Source organism: Pteropus vampyrus, unplaced genomic scaffold, assembly GCF_000151845.1.
Source record: "Pteropus vampyrus isolate Shadow unplaced genomic scaffold, Pvam_2.0 Scaffold61, whole genome shotgun sequence".
Taxonomy (NCBI): domain Eukaryota; kingdom Metazoa; phylum Chordata; class Mammalia; order Chiroptera; family Pteropodidae; genus Pteropus; species Pteropus vampyrus.
Window position 1 is genome coordinate 7507376 of NW_011888842.1, and position 22095 is coordinate 7529470.

A 22095-nucleotide genomic window follows, 5' to 3' on the forward strand; every position below is an offset into this window, starting at 1 on the left:
GGGAGTGTGGAGCTGTGATCCCTGACCTCAGCCATCTTTCTTTCCATCCCGCCAGGGTGTGTTTCAGGATGATATGCTGGCGTTAGCCCGGCCTCAGTCTGGGGCAGTCCTTTGAAAGCAGGTGGCCAGTTGTGTCCCCAGAGAGAACCAGTTACCGCTGGTGGTAGAAGTCCTTCCCAATTGCATGTATGATTTTCTTTGGGCTAAAAGGACACCTGATGTCCTTCTGAGACATTAGTGTCTGTCAGACAGGCCTGTGAGCCAAAGGTGGGTGGGGTTCAAGGAAAGAGGAGAGAGGGAATTGTGTACCTAGAAGCATAGGAAGTCTGGCTGGGCTACACAAACAAAAACATTTCCTTTAGGCCAGCAGCTCCAAGGCATTGGGCACCGCCACCAGCAAACAATAAACAAACCGAGGCATGTGTCTGCTGCTGATTGCAGGCTGACGGTCCTACTGTGGGGAAGTCTCCCTGAAGCCCAGCGAAGAGGTTTCTCAGTGGAGCTGTCAGGGATGTGTTTTGAGGGGCTGTTCCTTGCAAGTGCAGCTCCCTTCTCCCTTAGCCTGTCTCCCACAGCCGCAGGAGCAGAACTCGGGCCTCCTGCCCCATTCTTTCCCTCTCTGCTCACCACCCATCCAGTAGCCCAGGCTCTGAGTGAGAGCTAAATCTTTTTAGTCATTCTCCCTCACCAGTCACATCCTGTTATCCCCAAGTCCTGGAGATTCTGTAGTAACAATAAGAATGCAGCCCCCAATATGGAGCTGCTTTAGTGCATAGACATTGGCACAGTGTCAGGCCCTTGCCACTAACGTTTCACTTACTCCTTGCTTCCATCCTTAGTAACGCTCTTGCTCCCATTTCGTACATGAGGAAACTGAGTCAGAGAATTTGAGTAGCATGCTCACAGTTCTGACCCTAATAGTGACAGAGCTTGGATTCCAATTTAAGTCTTCCTGGCTTTAAAACATGGCCGTCCTATCTTTTAAAGACTCCTCGAAGTGACCAGAGATCCTTCTGAAGTCGAGTGCTGACATATTATAACAGGTTTTTACTGTAATGGCCAAGCTGAGTGTATAGCTTCCTCTGATATATACCTGGTGAATAGCTTTGTCCGTGTGTCCCATCCTGGCTGAAACGATAGGAAGTATCATTTCAGTCAGTGGGAGTCTCTGCTGTGCGAGTTACCAGTGGGGCATGCCCTCTGCTTATTGTTCACGGGAACATGCTCAAGGAATTTTGCAGGAAGGCCCCCATCCAGGATGTTCCTGGAAGACCTGCCTGGTGGAGTTTGTACAAACAAAGTGTGACCTTGCCAGCTCAGCCAAAACCCCTGCCTTGTGCTAGGAGGCTCTCTGACCCTAGCGGAAAAGGCTGCTATCTTCATCCTTCAGCCAAGAAGCTGCTCCGGGGTGGGTCCTCGTTCCCCATGCGTCTGCCTAGAGGCTCCTGGGCCAGCTTCTGCCATGTGCTTAGATCTGGCTCGTATATTGCTGTCTGCACAAAATACAAATCCAATCACATTTCCTCTGCCTCACTCAGATATCGATGGCATCCCATGTTCTTAGGAACAATCTATTAAGACTCCCCCCACACACTTTTTATTGTGGTAAGATACACATAAAAATTTTACCATTTCAACCAGTTTAAGATGTACAGTTCAGTGGCATTAAGTACATTCTCATTGTCGTGCAGCCATTTCCAGAGCTCTTTACATCTTGCAAAACTGAAACTATATCCGTTAACCTCCCATTCCTCGACCCCGCAGGTCCCTCATAATCACTATCTTACTTTCTGTCTCTATGATTTTAACCATTGCAGGTACAGCATATGAGTAGAATCATATAATATTTGTCCTTTTGAGTCTGGCTTCTTTCACTCAGCCTAATGTTTCCAAGGTTCCTCCAAGTTGTAGCATGGATTAGAATTTCCTTTTTAGGGCTGAATGCTGTTCCACTGTATGTATGTACCACATTTGTGTGTCTGTTCATCCATTGCTGGATCTGCTAAGACTCAGGATGACACTGATGCTCCTGCATATGTAGGCTTGCCTTTCCCAGCCTCTCCAGCCTCCTCGCTGGGGACAGTCTTTCTCTCTGCGTTCTGTACTGTAGCCACACTGCCTTTTGTCAATCTCTCACGAGCAGTGCCCACCGTCTTGGAACAGTGCCTCTACACAGGCCATTCCCTCTGGTGGGAACGATCTTCCCTAAGCCCTTCCACTCTTACTCAACTTAACTTAAATATCACTTAGCTTAAATATCGCCCCATTTAGTTCCTGGAGACCTACAAGGAGAGCTTAGTCAGACTCCCTTCCCCTGCTAATTATGTTCATAGAACTCTTTATGTCTTTATTGTGCTTGTTATGACTATGATGTATTGATTAATTGTGTATACGTTTGTTTAATGACTGCCTTCCTTGCCAGACTGTAAACTCATGTGTGTTTAATGCCATATCCCTAGTATCTGACAGAGTGACTGGCACATAATAGATGCCTAGTAAATAGCTGTAGAATGAAACTATGAATGAATGAATGAATGAATGAATGAATGAATATTTAAAAAAGGCAATGTCGGGACTATATGCTGGGAGCATTTGGATTTTTAAAACGTGCATCAGATGTTAAATTACTAGTCAGATCTCAAAATGTCATCTTGGTGAAGCATAGTTTGCCCTGTCATTTCTCTGTTGACAGAATCTTTCATGAATAAATTCTTCATGATTTGAAGATGCCTCAGTGGTTGCCAAAACATAAATAACAATTGCAACAAAGGCAGCTTATATTTTCTGATTGCTTATTCTCTACTAAGCTTTGTTCTGTATACTTTCCATGTATTATCTCATCTAATTCTCATAATAACTCTGAAAGGTAGATGCTATTTTTTGCTTGTTTTCAGTTTCTATTTCCAGATGAGAAGATCAAAACTCAGAGAGTTTAATATAGCTTGCTTAAGGTCACTCAGCCAGTAAGCGGTGGCCCAGAAGTGGAGGGCAGTCAAGGTGGGGCTCAGCCTCACAGGCCTGAGGCAGAGTGCCACCCCCACCCTTGTGACCTTTCTCTCCTTGACTGGAGTAGCTCTCTTTTTATCTGTTTCATAAATGAGGCCCCTGCCTTGGTTTCATTTGAAGCCAAAGTTTTGTGGCTAAAGAAGAATTTGAAAGCTCCAGGCCTGCAGCACAAATTGACCCTGATGCACCCTTTTAAGCCTCAGACCCTCCTGCCGTTATATTTCTCACTGTGCTTATGCCTGAAATGCCCTCTCCATTCTTCTGCAGCTGACAAGTTACTCTGCATCCCTTAGATATTGTCTGGCTCTCACGGTGGGTGTATTGTACTTTCCACATGCGCCTTTCACATGCTTGTCTCTCTGTCCTAGCAGCAGTCATATTCTTTCTAAGCAGTGGTTGACAAGTTTGTCTCCACCACTGGACTGAGCCTCTAGAGAAGTTGGACCAGGACTGCCTCCTCTCTGGAGCTCCTTGGCCTGGCCTAGAATCTGGCATGGAACACAGGGGCCTCAGCCAGTGCTTGATGTACAAACAAATGCATGCCAAGTGCAGAGCGGGTGCTCAAAACCAACTGGCTGAGTCCGGAAGCCTGGAATACAAAGTGGCGTGTACTCAGAACCCCATGAATGAGAGAGAGAGATGATCGGATGTATTAATCACTGGTTTGGAAAGGAATTAAAATATTTCCATAATATACTATGTTTCTTTTCTAAAACAGATGTGCCTATGTTTCATGAGAAGGTAATTAAGAGTGTTTGATTAAAAGATTCGTAAACACTATCATTTATTCATGGCTACTCTATGCTGCTGTCTTTATTGGTACCTTACAGATGTTCTGTCTGCTTCTCCAAATCACCCTGTGAGGTGTTTTTATTATCTTCATTTTAGAGATGAGAAAACTGAGGCTCAGAGAGAATTAAGTAACTTGCCCAAGGACAGTCAGCTCCTGAGTAATAGATACGGGAATGAGTCAGGGCTGTCTGACTTCAAAAACAGTCCCTTGCCATCACCGTAACTGCTTCTGAGCTTGGATTTTAGATACCTTTCAGCTCAACACCCCAAACTCCGCCCTTCCTGCGCCAGGCATCCCCTCCCCTTCCTCCCTTCTCCGTTCCCCGCAGCACCCCACCCCCACACTGTATTCCCTTCTCCATTTCCTTAGATTATTGCCTCTGTCTTTGCATCCTGAAACTGAAATATTTTTGTCAATGTCAATAATTGGATACTATTATGTATGGAAACTATCTGGTATTAATAGTGTAGTAACATCACATTTACATTAATAAATACAAAATATACTTTATTAAGGCTAATTTATATATAGTGATTTTTTTCTTTATAAAGCCTTTTACTCTTAGGATTTTTTGAGCCCCGATTTGTGTTTTTTTTAATCTATGGCTTTTTCTTCATGTAAAATATAAATAAAACATTGTGAAAAGGAAGTTGATTAGATAAAAATTTTTTATTAAAGATTATCTAAACAGTAGGATACCTATTTCAAATTATATATGAAATGTAAGATTTCATTATATATGAAATACTTCTTGTTAGAGAAGTTTAAGAGGTTTCTTACAGAATTAGATGCATTTATTTTCTGCCCCTCCTAGTATTTCAGCAGGATTAAGTTTTTTGAATCAGTGGATCAAATTTTAATTTTCCTGTTCCTTCCTTATACTGACATATGCTTTGGCAGAACAAAAAAGAGACCTAAACATGTCAGCGTGATTTTCGTTCAATGAATTAAAAACCATAAAAGTAACAAGATCTGATCCAAATCCCTAAACTCCTGACATGGTGGTTTTGTCCTTTTCAGTCCCAAGATTCAAATTACTGACTTTGAAAAGCTTTCTGCCTGGAAGCAGAAGTAATGGCAGCAGTGCATAATTTATCTGAAATAGATTACAAGGGGTAGGCAGCACTGAGTAGTGGAAAGAATACAGGCCAGAAAGCTCTGGATTCAAATCCCAGTTCTCCCACTCAAGCCCATGGGCAAGTTGTGTAACATCTGTGCACCTCAGTTTCCCCATGGCAGAATGGAGGTATGAGAATCTAGTTTGATGACCTGTTGTGAGGATCGGAAAGATAATATACTTGAAGTACTCACCTGGCATAGAGGGGCTTAATAATGGCAATAATCAGTATCAATTAGCTGAATCTAGGAGAACTTATTTATAACACAGCTGTCCACTTTGTTTTCAGAGCTTATCCTCTCAGAAATATAAAAATTTTTTCTCATCCAATCAGGGAAAAAAATATCAGGTAGATGCCACTAAATCTTTAACAGCTGCTCACCACTGTTTCACTTGGAACGTCTACCCAGACATTGGGGTTGTCCTTGCTAAGCAAGAACCCCATTGGTTGAATGTCAGGAACCATATGCCAAGGGTGTCCATGTCGGGACCCCAGGAGCAGAGGAATTTTGTTAGACTGAGACCATTGGCTTCTGAAACAGGCCAGTCTAGGTTTGACTTCATGTAAGATACCAAACTTCTTTGGACCTCATTTCTCAACCTGGAAAATGGAGTTTATGATCTTACAAGACCCTCCATGACATGGCTTTCCAGCATCTTTTCTTGCTGCTCTCTTCATTATCTGCGCTCCAGTCAATTTTTCAATTGAAACATAGTCTCTTTGCAGCTCAAAGCTTTTTTACATGCTCTTTTTCCCTCCTGGAAGTCTTTCCTTGCCATGCCAGGACTGGCAACTTGCATTTATTCTTCAGATCCTAGTGTGATGTGTTAGTCAGGATAGGATGGGCTGTGCTGTAGTAACAAACAATCCCCAAATCTCCATGGCTTATAACAACAGAAATTTATTCCTTACTCATGCTGCATGACGAGTGCTGTTTATCATAGTCACTCTGGGATCCCAACTGATGGACGCTCCACTTATTCTGTGGCCAATGGAAACAGATGTATGGCACACACTGGCTCTTAAAGCTTTTGCCCTAGAGTGACACCTGTCATTTCTGCTCACATTTCGTTGTCCAAAGCAAGTCGTACAGCCACACAGAACTTTACAGAAGATGGGGAAATGCATTTCTATGGGAAGAAATAAGAACCAGAATACTAGTGAGCAGACCTAATGACTGCCACATTTAGGTGTTCTTTCTCTGAGAAGGTCTTTCCTTATGGCCCCTACCCAAACTCGGGCAGCTCCTGATGAGTTAGCCGAGCTGCTTTCGTGTTCTTATGATACCTTCTGCTTCCCCACTTCCCTTACCACAGCACTTCTCATGCTCTGCTGTAAATTTCTCTTCTCTCCCTCCCTAATTAAGCCCCTTAAGAGCAGCACAAAGGTCTGTCCTGTTCACCATAGCGCCCTCGTGCCCAACACCAATTTTGACAGGTTGTAGGCACTCAGTGTGCACATGATGAAAAAATGAAGGCAGGACAAACACGGGCTACTCAGCTGGGTGGTTGTGATGATTAAATGTAAAACAGGAATAACAATAACTGCCTCATACAGTTGTCGTAAGGATCGGCATGTAAAGTGCCTCTCCTTGTGGTTTATAGTAGGCCCTCAGTGTGCTCGCTGTTGTTATTACTATTACGATGTTAATAGTAAATATCACTGACACTCATCAAGCATTTATAACATGCCAGACACTCTCATGGATACTTACTGGAAGGTAACTGGTACTGTGGTTTTCACATGTTATGTTGGGGCTGTAATAATAGTTAAGATTCTGAAGGTTGCTACTTGTTTGGGGCGATTAAGAGATAGCTTTTGCATCATCACTCATTTGCATTGCTTTCTTCAGTGGGAGAGAAGGGGCTGGCATCCTAGCTAATTATCACTTCCTTTTGTTGAGCACTAAAATGTGCCAGGGTCTGAGCTAAATGACTTGCATGCATCATGTCATGTGATCTTCACACCACCGCCTGAGACAGGTACCAACAACCCCTGTTGTAAAGATGAGAACTCTGGGGAGAGCAGATTAGTTCTGCTTGCCCTAAGCGGCATGGCCAGGAATTGACCCCAGGTCCGCCTAGACTTCCCGGCTCATGCTTTTAAGCAGTGGCCTTACTAGCTCTCCTCAGCCACCTCGCCAGGAACTTTACTTGGCCCTGAGCTCACCCAGGGGCATGTGTTAGGGATGCAAACATCACCCCCTGACAGAGAGTAAGGTTACAAAACACTGAGCTAGTGGACAGTGTGATGCTAAATCCTTGGCTAGCAGTTAATGTATAGGACAATTTTGTTGAACGTTCTTTCGTTTTGTTTGTTTGTTTGTTTGTTTGTTTTATCAGAGTAACCAGGGAGCACAGGGAAATGCTGGTGAAACTGGCCAAACAGAACACCAACAAAGCCAAAGACTCTTTACGGAAGGTCCGTACCAGCGCAATGAATAAGCTGAAGAAGTCAAAGGACAAGGCCTCGGAGGACACCATTCGGCTCATAGAAAAACAGGTACTGTCCCCAACAGATGTAGCATTCACGTATCTCACCCGGGGATTCACTCATTCATGTCTGAAGGGAGGAAAATAAAAACACAGTACCCCTGGTCAGCATTTCATTGACTGGGTCTGTCCTGGGCCTCACCCTGGTCTGGACCCTGGGCACGTGGAGGAGGTATGTGGCGGGTCTCTGTGCCAAGCATCACTTCATTTGTCCTCGTCACTGCAAGCCATGCAGTGTACATAGTTCGGAAACTAAGGGTCATAGAAGCTAAATAACTTGCCCAAAGTCACACTGCTCGTAAATGGTAGAAGTGGGATCCACACACAGGCAGAGTGATCAGAGCCTATATGCTAACGCTCTCCTGTCTGTGGCTGGTTGTCTGGGTGCTGAGAGGTGAGGACGTAACAGCGCTCTTAATGTGCTGGGTAGTGGCACCTAAACAAGTCTTAAAGGAGCTGCCGGTGAGACGAAGGGGAAAGGCAGAGCAGCACGTACGGAGGTATGGTGACGGAGAGAACGTTACAATGAGATAATCGTGCACCTAGGCGGAGACTGCGGAATGGATGGAGAAGAGAGAGTGGCCAGCCAGGTTCATCGAAGGTCTTGTGTAGCAGGTCGAGGAGTTTGGACTTTAACAGGTCCAGCGAGTCCCATGTTGGCTATGCATCTTTATCAATCAGCTTTGGCCACAATAATGCTACATAACAAATAACCTCAAAATTCAGTGATTTACAATATCAAGCATTATTTCTTATTCTCATATCTGTGGGTCAGCTGGGATATATCTGTTCTGTGTTGGTCTCAGTGGGCTTGGCTACATATCTTTGGTTGGGTTTAAGTCTGCTTTATATAGTTCTACTTACTACCATTAAATTGTTTTTTTCAAAATGAAAAAATCTTCTAGAGTCAACAAGCTTCCCAGGGCATCTTTTCATGGCAACAGTAGACGCCAAGAGCGTAACCCCAACCACTCAAGTACATTTTAAGCACTTGTTCCTGTCACATCCCATTGGCCAAGCAAATCACATGGGCCAAACCAGTCATCACTTGGGCAGGGAAGTATTTATATTCATGCAGGTCTGGGGGAGGGAGTGAATATTTATGGAACAACAATCTAATCTGCCACAGCATTATAACCACGTGAGGAGCTTATTAAAATGCAAGTATCTGAGGCCCCACTCCCAGAGATTGAGTCGGTGAGTCTGAAGTGGGGCCTAAGGATCTGCATTTTTAGAGTAAGTATGTCGAAAGATTTTTTCCCAGACAGTGAAGAGATCACATCTGTGTTTATGAAAAATGACAATGTGGCTGGGTAGAAAACATATTAGGGGTCTAAACTGGAGGCAGGGAGGCCAGGGAGGCTGTTTTAGAAATCCAGCTAGGAAATGATGATGGCCCAGACCTCAAAGGTACAAGTAGAATTGAGATAGGGAGATGAATTTACCAGTATTGAGGAGATAGAATTTATATCGTTTAGTGTACTATAAATATAAAAGGCTTAGCCAAAGCCACCTTGTCCACAATAAAAGCAGTATTTTAGGAAGATTGAACAGGAGCATGAGCAGGATGGGAAGTAAAGAGGTAAGAAGCAGAAGGCGAGGACAGCCATTAGGGGCACACCTGAGGAGGCCATAAATTGACTAACCGCTCCCCTTCTCCTGGACTGGCAGGTAGAATGTTAGTCATAGGCCAGGACAAAAAATCACCCAGGGGAGAATTTTAGATGGATTCCTGGGCTCCCCTCCTGCATACTCTGATTCAGTAGGTCTGCCCAGGAATGTATGTTTTTAAAAAGTTGCGTAGATAATTCTGCAAAAGCAGACACGGAAAGTAAAAGCCTTCCGGTGTGCCCCTAGAAGGGCACCAGTTAGGAAGGGGCTGTTCCGCACTTGATGTCCTGTGACCTTGGGGAGGTTACTTGACTCCTCCCAAGTCTGTTTCTCCCTTGAAGGGTTGCCCTGGAGCTGCCAGCAGCACCATTAGAGTGTCTGCCATCTAGACCCTCAGAGCTCCCTTCTCGCCATCTTTGTGCTCTCTTCTCTTCCTGCATCAGCTAAAAGGGGTTCAGAGAGTAGGCTGGCCTTTTCTGAGCCCTGATCAGGCCTCGGAAGAGTCCAGGCCTAGGCCCCAGCTGTGCCAGCTCTTGTCCATCTCCCAGGGGTTCCGTCTCTGTAGCTGACCTCGGCCTCTTCCCTGCTTCCTGGTGTAAGCCTGTGGAAGAGCTGCCAGGCACTGCTCACTCAGCAAGTCTGGGCATCTGCCTCAGGGACCAGAGCCCACACTCCTTAAAAAAGGAAGAATGATCAGATAACCAGTTCTCTTGATAAAATCCGCTTGACAAAGACTGTGCTGGAAGCCTTCACTCAGTAGCTTCTTATTCACTGCTTATTACTATTAAATTATTTTTTTCAAAATGAAAATAACTGTATTCTTTTTTTTCTGATATGAAACTGATCTGTGTTTAGTATAAATTTTTTTTAATTAAGAAGTAACTGAAATTTCATTACCCAGAGATGCCATCATTAACATTCATGTTATCTCTGAAAGCATATGTATAGTCTTACAAGAAAAAAGACCATATGCTATATAGTTCATGATACATCCAGTGCAACAGTCTTTGTTATTTAAGATATTATCATTTAAATATTAGTTACCATGATTGATAATAACTTAATTTACTGTCATGGTTTAAAGTTTGAGTAAGAAAATATTCAGGAGACAGCCTTGTGCACACTTTATTTTGTTCTTTTTTCTGACGCAAGGCACGGATCTGGAGTTTTTAGTGTGTGTTTTGTTTAAATAAATAAGGCAGGAGTTGATTGTTGCTTTATTAAGCAGTTTTTAAAAATTTATGTGATTCCTTTGTTCCTGATTATCAAAGTTTCATATGCCCATTGTAGAAAATGTAGAGTTCAGAAGACTGTTTTTAAAAATGAGGGAAAATTCACCATAATCCCACATGCAGAAGCAACTGCTCTTAACATTTTTGGGATATTTATTCTTTCCCCCCTTTAAAAAAAAAACTACATGGTTTTTAACATGATCTAAGAACATGTACGTACGATTTTGTATCCAGCTTTTTATTTTCTGTTCAGCATTAAAACCATTAGCATTTTCGTGTGTCTTAAAAAATTCTTTGTAAACAATCATTTCCAACAGTTGTAAAATAGTCCGTCTTGTGGTTATACCATAGTTCACTTTCATAAATCCTCTCATTGGATATTTAGTTTGTTTAAAGTTTTTTGTTATTATAAGTAAGGTTGCAGTGAATATTTTTATACACACGTCTTTGTTGAGATGATTTCCTTAGGATGCAGTCCCGAGTGCGGAATTATAGCTCAAAGGAAACACATATTTTTTAGGTTCTTGGAACGAACTGTCTAAATTACTCCCAGAGTCTTTAGAATATGTATGTTTTTAAATTTTTTTTTTGCCTTTTCTAATCCCTGATATTTGAACATAGAATTTTTAATGTGAGCTTAAAATCTTGCTTATGTTAGAAATATTGCTTTTACTTCCATGCTCCACAAGAAAGATTAAGCTATTCTTTATATAAATCCATACAGTTTCTCTAGAGGATAGTATGGCTGTGTATACCAAAGTCCATACATTTCTGATTCAGTGAATTGGGAATTTATCCAAAATAAATTGTCAGGAATCTTATCTGCAGAGTATCTGTTGATGTATTATGTATAATAGTAGAAAACTGGAAACTGTCTAAATTTGTGACAGTGAGAAAATAAGTTCTTTTATATCCGTTTACTGGAATCTATATGTGTAGACAGTTATAACAGTATTTCACAGACATGGGAAATTTTTTATGGAATTTATATTTTAAAGGTAGATTACATAATAGTATTATAATATTTCATTTCTATAGAGAAGAATGCCATACACATAAAAAGGTTGGCAGCTTATCCACGTCAAAATGTTCATGGTGGTTATTTAAGATAATGGGATTATGAACAATTTAAATTTGTGAGATTTCTTAGTGAAAAAAATTTTTCCTAAAGTCTTTTGGGAGGTCAGATTTTTTTAAAACTATTATAAAAATGTTTCATTTTTGGTGTATAAGAAGGAAGAGATTCTGTTGTAGGTTCTAGCAACACATCTGACCCCCAAACCCTCTTCCTCCCAACTTCCCAAATGCCTGCCCAGGCCAGCTCTTCTGAAGAAGGACCAGGGTCTCCCCACTCAGGACTCTGACATCTGTCAGCCTGCTGTTTCACCTTCGCTTTAGTTTGCTATAAATGAGCCTGCTGAACATTAAAGCACTTGGCAGAAACCACCAGTAAATCTGGCCAAGATCCTTTCACTGCTGCCTGTTTCTCAGAAACCGAACTGCTCTGAAATGAAGCTGGGTGCTGGTGGGGCTGAAGGAGGCGAAGGCTCCCAGCAGCCTGGGCAGGCAGGCGGGCAGGCAGGCTGGACTGAGCAGCTGGAGCGCCCAGTGGCGTTGTGGATGTTCTGCGTCAGACCTCGGAAGGGATGCCTTGCTACCCGGGCCTGCCCGAGGGTGTTCTCCTGCCATCTCCCTTTCCTCTGTCTGCCTTTTATTTCCCTGAACTTGTAAGGAGCAAATGTGATGATGATGATGATCACGACGACCATGACGACCACGACAATAATGCTGATGACGGTGTTATCACCTTTATGAGGAAAAGGGCTCTTGTTTTGGAATCAGACTGGCCTGAGTTCAAATTCTAGCTGTTTCATTTGTCATCTGTTAAGTTCAGTAAAGGGCTTCACCTTTCTGGGCCTCTGTTTCCTGTAAAGTAGTAGCAGTAATGCCTGTCACACAGGATTGGTTAGAGGACCAAATGACACAACTTGCTTAAAAGTGGCCGGTATGGTTACTGGTCCTCAGTAGTTGTTGCCTAGTTGTCCATCCCACTTCTCTCTCCCCGCCTTGTGACTTTGAATATGGGATTGGGATTGACTGTTTTAATGAGCCCAACAACCTCCTCACTGGAAGGGGAAAGGACTAGGCCAGGTGCTGCAGACTCCCCAGAGGGAGTAGTGGCACCAGACTGGCAACTGGGGTGGGTGAGTTCTTGACCCAGTCACACCACTGACTTTTTATGTGATCTCGAGCAGCTTGGTTAACATTTAATGCCTTGGTTTACTCCTCTGAAAATGGGTGTAATACCTATCCCACCCATCTATAGATGTTACCTGAGATTGTTGGATTGGAATGAAGTAACAGGATAAAACACTTCTGCATAGTATGAACTACTGTGTAACTGTCGGGCGAAATAATTAGGATTCATAATATATTAAAGGGAGATGATAATAGTATTTCATGTTTTGAGGATTATGTGAAATAATGCAGGTAAAGTTTTTAGCCCAGTGCCTGGAAGGTAATAAGTGTGAGATGTTGTTGATGTCCTTGTCATTGTTGTTAATCATCATCATTTTAAGAAGTCCGATAAAGATGGAAAAGGTGAACTTTCAGGCAGACTGTCTCCAAGGGCACTTTGTGCCTGTAGTATGGTAAAAAGTAAATATTTTCATTAATTGATTTGAAAAGAAGTCAGGAAGTGATATAAAAATCAGAGAAACACAAACAGTATTTGCAGTGCAAATAACCAATTTAAAATATGCTTGCATATTTATGGCTTTGTTTAACCCTACCAACTACTCTCTGAGGAAGGGACTAGCATTACTATTTGTTAGACAAGGGGACTGACTTAAGTGGGGATGTGACTTGCACTTTGTCACAGCACTGAGAAGAATTTACAGAAACCACATTATCAGATTGTTAGCCTAGATGTGCTCTTCCTCCCCCAAGTCCCCGTCCCTGACACCAAACCCGTTTTCCAGGAGGCTTGCTGCCTCGGTTCCTGTCAGTCCCAGGGGTGCCGGAATGCTTAGGGGTGCCAGAATGCTCCTAGGTGGGGGCAAAAGAAGCATATCAAGGGTTTGCTGCTGGCAGAGTGAGGAGGGACCAAGCAGCCACTCTGAGCCCAGTCGCTCTTCCAGAGTGCCCAGCAGCCCCAGGAACTTTGCTTTTCCAGCTAAAAAAATGCGCAGCTGTTGCTATGGCGAGAGTCTGGCTGTCTCCGTGCCTGGGACCAATTGCTCCAAATCCTTTTTAGTTTCTGCCCTTTCCAGTGCATTTATTTCGCAGTTCCTGGCCAAGACCTGTGGTCTGCAAATAAAGATGTCAGGCAGCCGCTGTGCTGCTGAACACAGGCCGTGGGCTCCACGCTGCCCCCTTCAAAGCTTCCTGCCTGAGTCTCTGCCGAAGGTCCCTGTCAGACGTGGGAGGAAGTCCGCAACACTTACTAAGTGTCCTGTGTTTTTCATTCTCAGAGGAAGTATTTGTTTATTTCAGAAAATTTGGAAAATATAGAAAAGCATAGGAAACATTAATAATTATTCATTTAGTATTTCCTGAGCACTTACTATGTACTAGGTCTTCTGTTGTATGTGACAGATAGTGACATAAGTAATATATTAGCTATCTTTCCATCACTGAAAGATAATCACTGTTAATAATTTGACAGGTTTCCTCCTAATTTTAAAAAATATGCATTTTTAAAATCATATTTGAGATCATTTCTGCTACGTATACACAATTTTGTATCCTGCTTTTTCTTTAATTCAGGGATAATATGAACATGTTTCCATGATATTATAAATAATATCTTGAAACATTATTTCTTTTTTTCTGATTACAAAAGCAACCCATGCTTATTATAAAACATTCAAACATTCAAACGTTTCAGAAATATATACTGGAATGTTATTCATATTTATACCCTCTCCATAACAAATGGATAATCTTACCCATTTTTAATGGCTGTCTGTATTCATCTACTTCCCTGTTCTAGCACTTTAGATTTTCTGATTTTTCATTATTAAAAATAAAGCTTAGATAAATACCTTTGTATATAGAACTTAAAATTTTTTTCAGATTCCATTCATGTGGTAATTTCCCAGTTGAGAGATTTGGGGGTTAAAAAAAACGGTATGAACATTTGCATCAATTTGAATCCCTATTGATGATATGTGACCTTATCCATTTCACCATAGCTTCCTGGCATTGAATATTATAATTAAAAACCACGACATCAAATTTTGTTAACTATGATGACTGAATTATATCTTGTTTTAATTTCCATTTCTTCAGTGTCTATTGAATTTTCCATGTTTGTTAACCAGATGTACTTCATCTTTTTTCAAGACTTTTTTTTTTCTGCCTAACAATTGGGATCTGACTAGTCTTCTTATCAATTAGTATGAGGGCTTTATCTAGCAGAGGCGTAGGAGATACTAGAGGTTCGTTAAGGGACAGATGAAACTGGCTTCTCTGTATCCTATAATAATAGTTAAGAATTTGGGGCTGTGGAATCAGACTAACCAGATTAAATTTTGTCATTGCTACTTTCTAGTTGTGTATCCTGAATGAGAAATCGAATTGCCTCACTTTCTTCATCTTTGAAATGGAAATAATAAGAATATCTATCTCATAGGTTGCTGTTAGGAATGAAATAAGAGAACGATTATAAAGTTCTTAGTACAGTGCCTGTCTGGGACTCAGAGAATGTGGTGAGCACTTGTCACCATTATGATTTCCCAGATAACCTTTTCATTGTTCTGGAATGTTTCTCCTCCACCCTTTTCCAGCCCCGGTTATCAGGCTGTCTCATTTCGTGTTTCTGCAGATCAGCCAAATGGCCGACGACACAGTTGCAGAGCTGGACAGGCATCTGGCAGTGAAGACTAAGGAACTCCTTGGATGAAAGTCCACCGGGGCCAGCAGTACCTCAGAGCCCAGTTTCTAGTGCATCCCCTGGGTGGCGAATTGGCGTCTCTCCACCCTATCCACACAGAAGGCCGTCACTGTACTTGTCAGTCCTTGTGAGGCCCAGCCTTCCAGTGGGACACCCAGATTTGTTCATTCTCTTCCTCTCTTCCCCTGTCCCCCCAGTCTGCTCTAGGTCTTCTGGTATGGGCAGCCCTCGGAGAATATCTGTTGCTGACAGAGGGCTTGTACTTAGGGAATTTGCCGTAACTGTGACGTTGCCAAATGCCTAGGACCACTGCAGGCTTAGCCCCGACGGCTCCTCATGTCGGGAGCCTCCTTTTCAAACATTTAGTAGGGCCCCGGCCCCAACTTTAAACTTCGCTTGGGCTGATGTGGACCTTCGCCTGTGACTGGATAACTTCGCTAGAGGCCCATTTTTACCAGTCAATAAAATCAAAATGAATTAGAAAGAATAATAACCATAAGAAAAACAGTAGAGTCAGTCTGGATTAATGCCCTCTGAGGACCTGTGGGTAAAGCATCCAGAACAGACTTTTGACTCTGAGTCATCTTCACACACTTTCTCCTTTACCTGGACCAGTCCTCACCTGGCAGTTCTGATCATCCTTCACCTCTCAGCTGAGACAGCAGTTCCTCCGGGAAGTCTTCCTTCTCCCCGCAACTGAGGACCCCTATTATTGGCTCCCATAGCACCGTCTACTGTTTCTATCTGAACCTTAATTATTCTTTTTGGTAATTGTCTGTATATTCAGTAGCCTCAGAATTCGGCATAATGCCTGGAACATAGTAGGCATTCAAATGTGTCGTGAATGAATTATGCATAGTGGCTACTCAACAAATGCTGGCTTTTCCTTTCCTTCTAGTCTTAATACTGTCATTTTCTGCTTTTGCCTCTGTCCTCAACATTTACTTGGTTATGGGAGACTCTTCCTCCAGGGTCTGCCTATTATTGGTTTGCTGTGGCTCATTTTTTGAGTACTGGGTCAAATTATTAGTACAATAATAATTCTTTTATTTGTTCATTGGTTCATTATTAGTTCATTCATTCATTTGTAATATAGCCAACATGAACTAGATAAAATTCTAGACAATATTTTTGATCTTCACAATAAACTTGCAAGATGTATATTATCTCCATTTTACAAATAGGAAAACTGAGACTTGACAATATTAGATAATTTGCCCAAAGCAACAAAGCTAATAAGAGAGTTTTATTATTCATTGTCTCATTTTACAGAGAGGGAAGAGCTCAGAGAGGTGAGGTCTCTTGCCCAGGGTTATATAGCTAGCACGTAGCAGAGCTAGGATTCAGATTGAGGCCTGATCTAAAGCATGTGTTCTACCCACTACATCCTGGTCACTTCATAAACATTTAGTGAGCACCAAGTGTGTGATGGGTACTGTGATACACGCTGGGAATACAAACGGGGGTAAGACATGACCCCCGTCTTTGAGGGGGGTGTGATGCACTGGACTAAGTTGCTATTTATGTCTCGAGTGAAAGGGAGGAAGTTCGCTCCGGTTCTGTCAAATGTCTGTCTGCAGAATGGCACTTACCTTGGCAGCAGCAGGCCTGGCCGCGTTCCTTTGAAGCAGCATCCAGCTTCTCTTTGCTGTTTGACCCCTCAGAGGCTCTGTCCCATGCTAGAGGTAATAAGGGGTGCACTTTTCCCTCCGCTTGGACTGGTGGAGTGTGCTGCACGACAGCTAGTGGACACTCACGGTCAGAATTAGGTCAGAGATGAAAGAAGCGGACAGCCTCCTGCCCCGCTTACCTGTCTTTCTTGGTCAGACGCCATTCACCGGCCCTGAGTGGTCATCACATGACTGGAGATCAGCTTAACGAAGAACAGGGATGGAAAGAGCAGTCAAGGAGCCTCTTTTGGGGTAAGCCACATGGCGAGGGCTTTGCAACAGTCTTTCCCGAGTGGCCGAAATCCCCCACTCACTGCAAATGTGCTTCTCAAAGATGCAGGATTTTTTAATAAACAGAGGAAATGATAAATTATGTTGTAACTCCACTCCAAAGGCATTTGGTTCTTAACAGCCAAATCCTCTGTAGTCTTTAAATAAACAAAAACTTATTTGGTGAACAGACGGGGGGGAAATTGAAAGATTTTCTGTACTTGGGTTCCACATGTCAACAATTTCTCTCCTGTGTGTATGTTGGCCAAAGCCGTATATCATGATAAATGAATAAAGGAAAACCTCGGGCCCAGGGCAGTCAGACAGCTCAGCAAATGGCTTTCATCTGATTGCTCTATTTCAGCTGACATTTATCAAAGTTTCTCCATTACTCTGTGTGTCACGGCTTCGGTGGTGGCAGGGATGAGAGTATGACTACCTGTTTGGATGTGCTGAGTAATGAGTAATGCCGAAACTCATTTTCCCTCTCTCTCTCCTTCAGTCTCTCTCTCTTTCAAAAAGGAAAGCCGGGTGTGGAAATTCTCACACCTCCTCGGTTCAGTTCAACAGCTTTCAAAGTCCCATGAAAAACACAGGCCAAAGAGAATTCAAGAACTTGTTTTCTGTTTGTTGTTGTCTTTCTTCCATGGGTGCACACGCGCGTGCGTGTGTGTGCGTGTGTGTGTTTGCGTGTGCGTGCGTGCGTGTGTGTGTGTGTGTGTGTTGGAAATTACAAAAGAAAGTAGAATGTTAAAATTTCGAAGAAACTCCTCAGAGGTCCCAAATCCGACGCCCCTTTAACAATTAGAGGTATATCCTTCCAGACCTTTCTCTCTCTATATTTAATTTTTAAAAAGTGGGGAGGGGAGCTATTTTGTTCCTATTCTGAATCTTGCTTTTTTTTAAAACCAACAACATATGGTGATCTATCCATGTGTAAACATATGTAGGCACAGTTTATCCTTTCTCATTGTAATTCAGTATTTCATGATATGGATGTACCATAACTTATTTCACCATTACTCCTACGATATTTTCTTTAAAATAATTTCAAATGCATTGAGGATGTTCCTATTTAAAGGTTTTTAAAATTGTGTGTGTATATATATATATATATATATATATATATATATATGTAAATATATATATGTAATATATATATATATATGTAAATATATATATGTAATATATATATATATATTTATATATATATATATAAACCCTATTTTAACCTTTTCCCCAACCTCAGACTAACATTTGTTGAAGATCTGCTCTGGACCAGGCACTGTGCTGGACGCTTTACATGTGTTACTACATTGAAACTTTTGAACAGTCCTAGTTGCTGGAGGTATTACTCCTGTCTTGTTTACATAGGAGAAAACTGAGGTTCAGAAAGGGCATTTAACTGCCCAAGGTCACACAGGTAGTCAGTGCCAGAGGGAAGTCAAACTCCTACCTGACTTTGAAGTGGGTCCTTAATCAGCACTTTGGTTCATGAGACTTCATCGAGCACAGACTCGAAGTGCGCCTAGCATTGTTCTGGGCCCCGAAGGTGATAGAAGCAGAAAGCTTACCTTCTCAAAACAATAAGAAAGCTATTTCTCATAAAGGACTGCATGTAAAACAGTAGCTGGCAAATAGTAAACAGCGAAAAAGTGGTAGCTCTTCTGGAGACAGATTACACATTTATACTTCACCTGTTTGGCAGACTCTTCTAGAATGCTTCAGATAACCAGGGAGTGAGCAGAAAGACCGCCCAGCAGGAATAATGATAACACAATAGCATTGACAACTGATAATGGGCTTGGGGCTTTTTAGTTTTCAAAGTGCTTCTAAATCCTTTATCATGTTGAACCCATTGAGCAAAGCTTTGCACTTTCTATTAAATTTTCATGATGTGCATGAAAAGATATATTCTCTGTTTTAGGGGTACAAACTGTGATATGTACAGAGGACATGTAGTTTATAGATTATGATGTTTAGGTTTCCTGCATTACTTTTTAACCCTTTGATGAGTCTTGGACTGAAAGTGGTGTGTTTTTGTCACCTGTTAATTAGTATTTCCATTTCTTCTTGCATCTCCTATAGATTCTGCTCTATGAAAGTGCTGGTGCGTTTGATGCATAGATCGCCTGACTCATGTCTTTGTCTCTCTCAATGCTTGGAGTCTGAATTTTGTCTTCTCATCTATCGAGATCATAGCTCTTGCTTGCTTTTTGTTTACATTTGTGTTAACGATCTTTCCCATTCCTTTATTTTTAGCCTTTTGGAATTACTGTATTTTAGGTGTGTGGTTTTTCTTTTTTTTTTTTTGAGTTGGGTTTTGTTCTGTGAACCATTCTGAAACTTAAAGTTATCTTTATTTTTAAATGTGGTAAAATACATATAACATAAAATTTGCCATCTTAGCCATTTTTAAGGATACAATTCAGTAGTGTTGAGGACCTTCACGTTGTTGTGCAGCCACCTCCAGAATTCTTTTTACTTGATAATGAACTACATCCATCAAACAACTTCCCCCGCCTCCCTCTCCAGCCCCCGTCAACCACCATTCTGTTCTCTCTCTCTGAATTTGACTCCTCTAGGTACTTCCTATATGAGGAACCATACAGTATTTGTCTTTTTGTGACTGGCTTCTTTCACTTAGCATCCTGTCCTCAAGGTTCATGTTGTAAGGCGTCAGAATTTCCCTCCTTTTTAATGTCTGATAATGTTCGATTGTGTGTACATATGAAACTTCTTTTAAGAAGTGACTTAAACTCATTTATATTTGTTAAGACAGGCATACCCCAGAGATATTACAGTTTTTGTCCAGGCCGCCACAATAAAGCCAGTCATAATCCTTTTGCTCGTGGAGAGTCTTGCCTTCAGTTTGTAAAAGACACATCTCAATAGAATGAAGTGGAGTAAAGCAAAGTATGCCTGGACCGATGCGTTTAGTAGAACCCATTTTCTCTTCATGTGCAGCATTAATGCGAGGTGATTCAGTGTCTAAAACCATAGCAGATTAGGAACAGATTAGATTGGGGAAGAAGATTGCTCCTGCCGAGAGGAAGTTCAGGAAGTTCGCTGTTGAATGAACAAATAAGCGATGGCCCCTGTCTCTTGCATTTCTTTCTTCTGGTCTCTATTTTAATCCAACCTGTTCTGTTAGGTTAGATCAACCTGAAATGTAGCCTTTATCGTGTCACTTTTCTGCTTAAAAACCTTCAAAGGCTCCCCATTGCCTGCAGAATTGTGTATAGACACTTCACCCTGACATTCAGTACCCTCTGCGGGTCTGGCCTGCTGTGTCTCTTCAGTTGTGACACATCTCCCCAGCTACCCCAGTGCAACCAGTGCTTAAGCCAAATGGAATTAATGAAGTTTCGTGCTGCTTCCGCCTCCACGTCTTTACTCATTCTGTTTTCTTTTTCTGGTATTTGTACCCTTAAACTACTACCCCACCAGACAGATAAAATTCCTGTCTTGCCTTTGGAGACCTTGGTCCCACATCCCTCCCTGCACTAACACATTCATTTCTTTATCTTTACATTTTTCCTGATCCTAGACCTGCATGTGCATGTTGAGCACCTCTACCTGGATGTGCCTCAAACACCCCGAACCCAGCCAGCCCCACCTGGGATCCACATTCCCACCCAGGTGCTGAGCCAGGACTTTTGGAGCCATCTGTGCTCCCTCTCCCTCGCCCCCTCATCTAATAAGTCACCGAGCCCTGCCAGTCCTACCTGCAAAGTGCTCTCCTTTCTGGGCACACGCATGGGTGGTGCGTTCCATGGAACAGATGTGGCAAATGGCCTGTCCTCGCCAGGTCTCTGGCACCCTGCCTCAGGGGCAAACACCACTAGGGCTGGGTAAGCTGTGTAAGTCCTTGCAAGAAAGTTCCCTGCTCCTTGAATCTTTGTATCCCTGACCAGCGCTGTGCTTGGCGCAGAGCAGGTACTAAAGACGTGTTTGTCCAGTTGCGACCAGCCTGCCAGGCCTGGAATACAAATGAAGTCAACTTGCATCGATAACCCCGTTTCTCTTATTCCTACCCGCGTGCTCAGACCTCCATCTTCACCTGCCAAGCCGGCCTCGGGAGTTTCTGAGCATCTTCGAAAGGCTGCCTCCCGCGCTGTCCGCAATCACAAGGGCCACCACGCTTCTCTCCCGCCCAGGCGCCCCCGTGCTGGTGTCTGCACCTAATGCCACTGGGGGGACCTTCGCCTGTGCTCCTGCTAGGAGTGTCTGTGTCAGTGACAAGAGTGCTGGTTCCTGGGCCTGGGAGCATGCTGGCCGGGGTCCCTGAGAAGACAGGAAAAGGTCTCTTCCCTAATCCCATACCACCCTTGGCCACCCGAGTCCACAGCAGCCTCACTTGGGCCGAGTCCCTCAAGTCTCCCAGCCCAGCAGCTCCTCCACAGGCTGACGACTGCTCTGACGTGGGCTCAGCTGGCATGGGCGGGCAGGGCACACACGCCTTCTCTCCCTTCTAGACTCCAGCCTCAGCCCAGATGGCCCACTCTTCGCTGTTAGCGGTAGGGGCCAACCTGCCTTGGGCCTTTGCCATTATAGGCAACTCTAGAAGCTAGTTATTGATTTGCTCACTTTACAACTGAGGAATCCGAAGCACAGAGAGGTTAAATTGCTTGTTCAAAGACACACAAGACCAGACAGGAAGCTTGGAATCCGGAGAGTCATGTCTGACCCCCGCTAGGTAGCCTCAGTAAGTTATTTTAACCAAGACCAGAGTGTCTGGAAAGGGCCTTGCGGGGTGCCGCAGTGGGCAGGACCAGGCTTATGGGGCCTGTCCCAGTTTTGCCCTGTCACCAGTAAAAGTCACTCCATTTTCCCATGGGTACCAAGGAGGGGCTTGGACAAAACTGGTGGTTTCTTACTGAACGGGACAACCCAGGCTGGTCCCTGACAACATTTTCACCCATTTGGGGCAAAATAAGTAATGTAGCAAATGTTTTCATACAATTTAACTTAAAGGACTATTTTCTATTCTTAGATCTTTCTCT

At 42.9% G+C, this 22095-nt stretch overlaps 1 protein-coding gene across 8 annotated transcripts in view; it reads left to right on the forward strand.

Moving 5' to 3' along the window:
• Positions 1-17415, forward strand: part of MRRF (mitochondrial ribosome recycling factor) — a 52664-nt gene extending 35249 nt beyond the window's left edge. For 5 of the 8 annotated variants that reach the window (XM_011361010.2, XM_011361011.2, XM_011361009.2 and 2 more), the window contains exons 6-7: positions 7260-7419; positions 15081-15326. In XM_011361010.2, the coding sequence (XP_011359312.1) occupies positions 7260-7419; positions 15081-15158 (238 nt within the window). In that variant the 3' untranslated portion in view covers positions 15159-15326. Of the gene's footprint in view, positions 1-7259; positions 7420-15080 lie in introns of all 8 variants that reach the window. The other 3 variants (XM_023531117.1, XM_023531121.1, XM_023531122.1) reach the window with 1 other exon arrangement.
• Positions 17416-22095: the final 4680 nt, after the last annotated feature.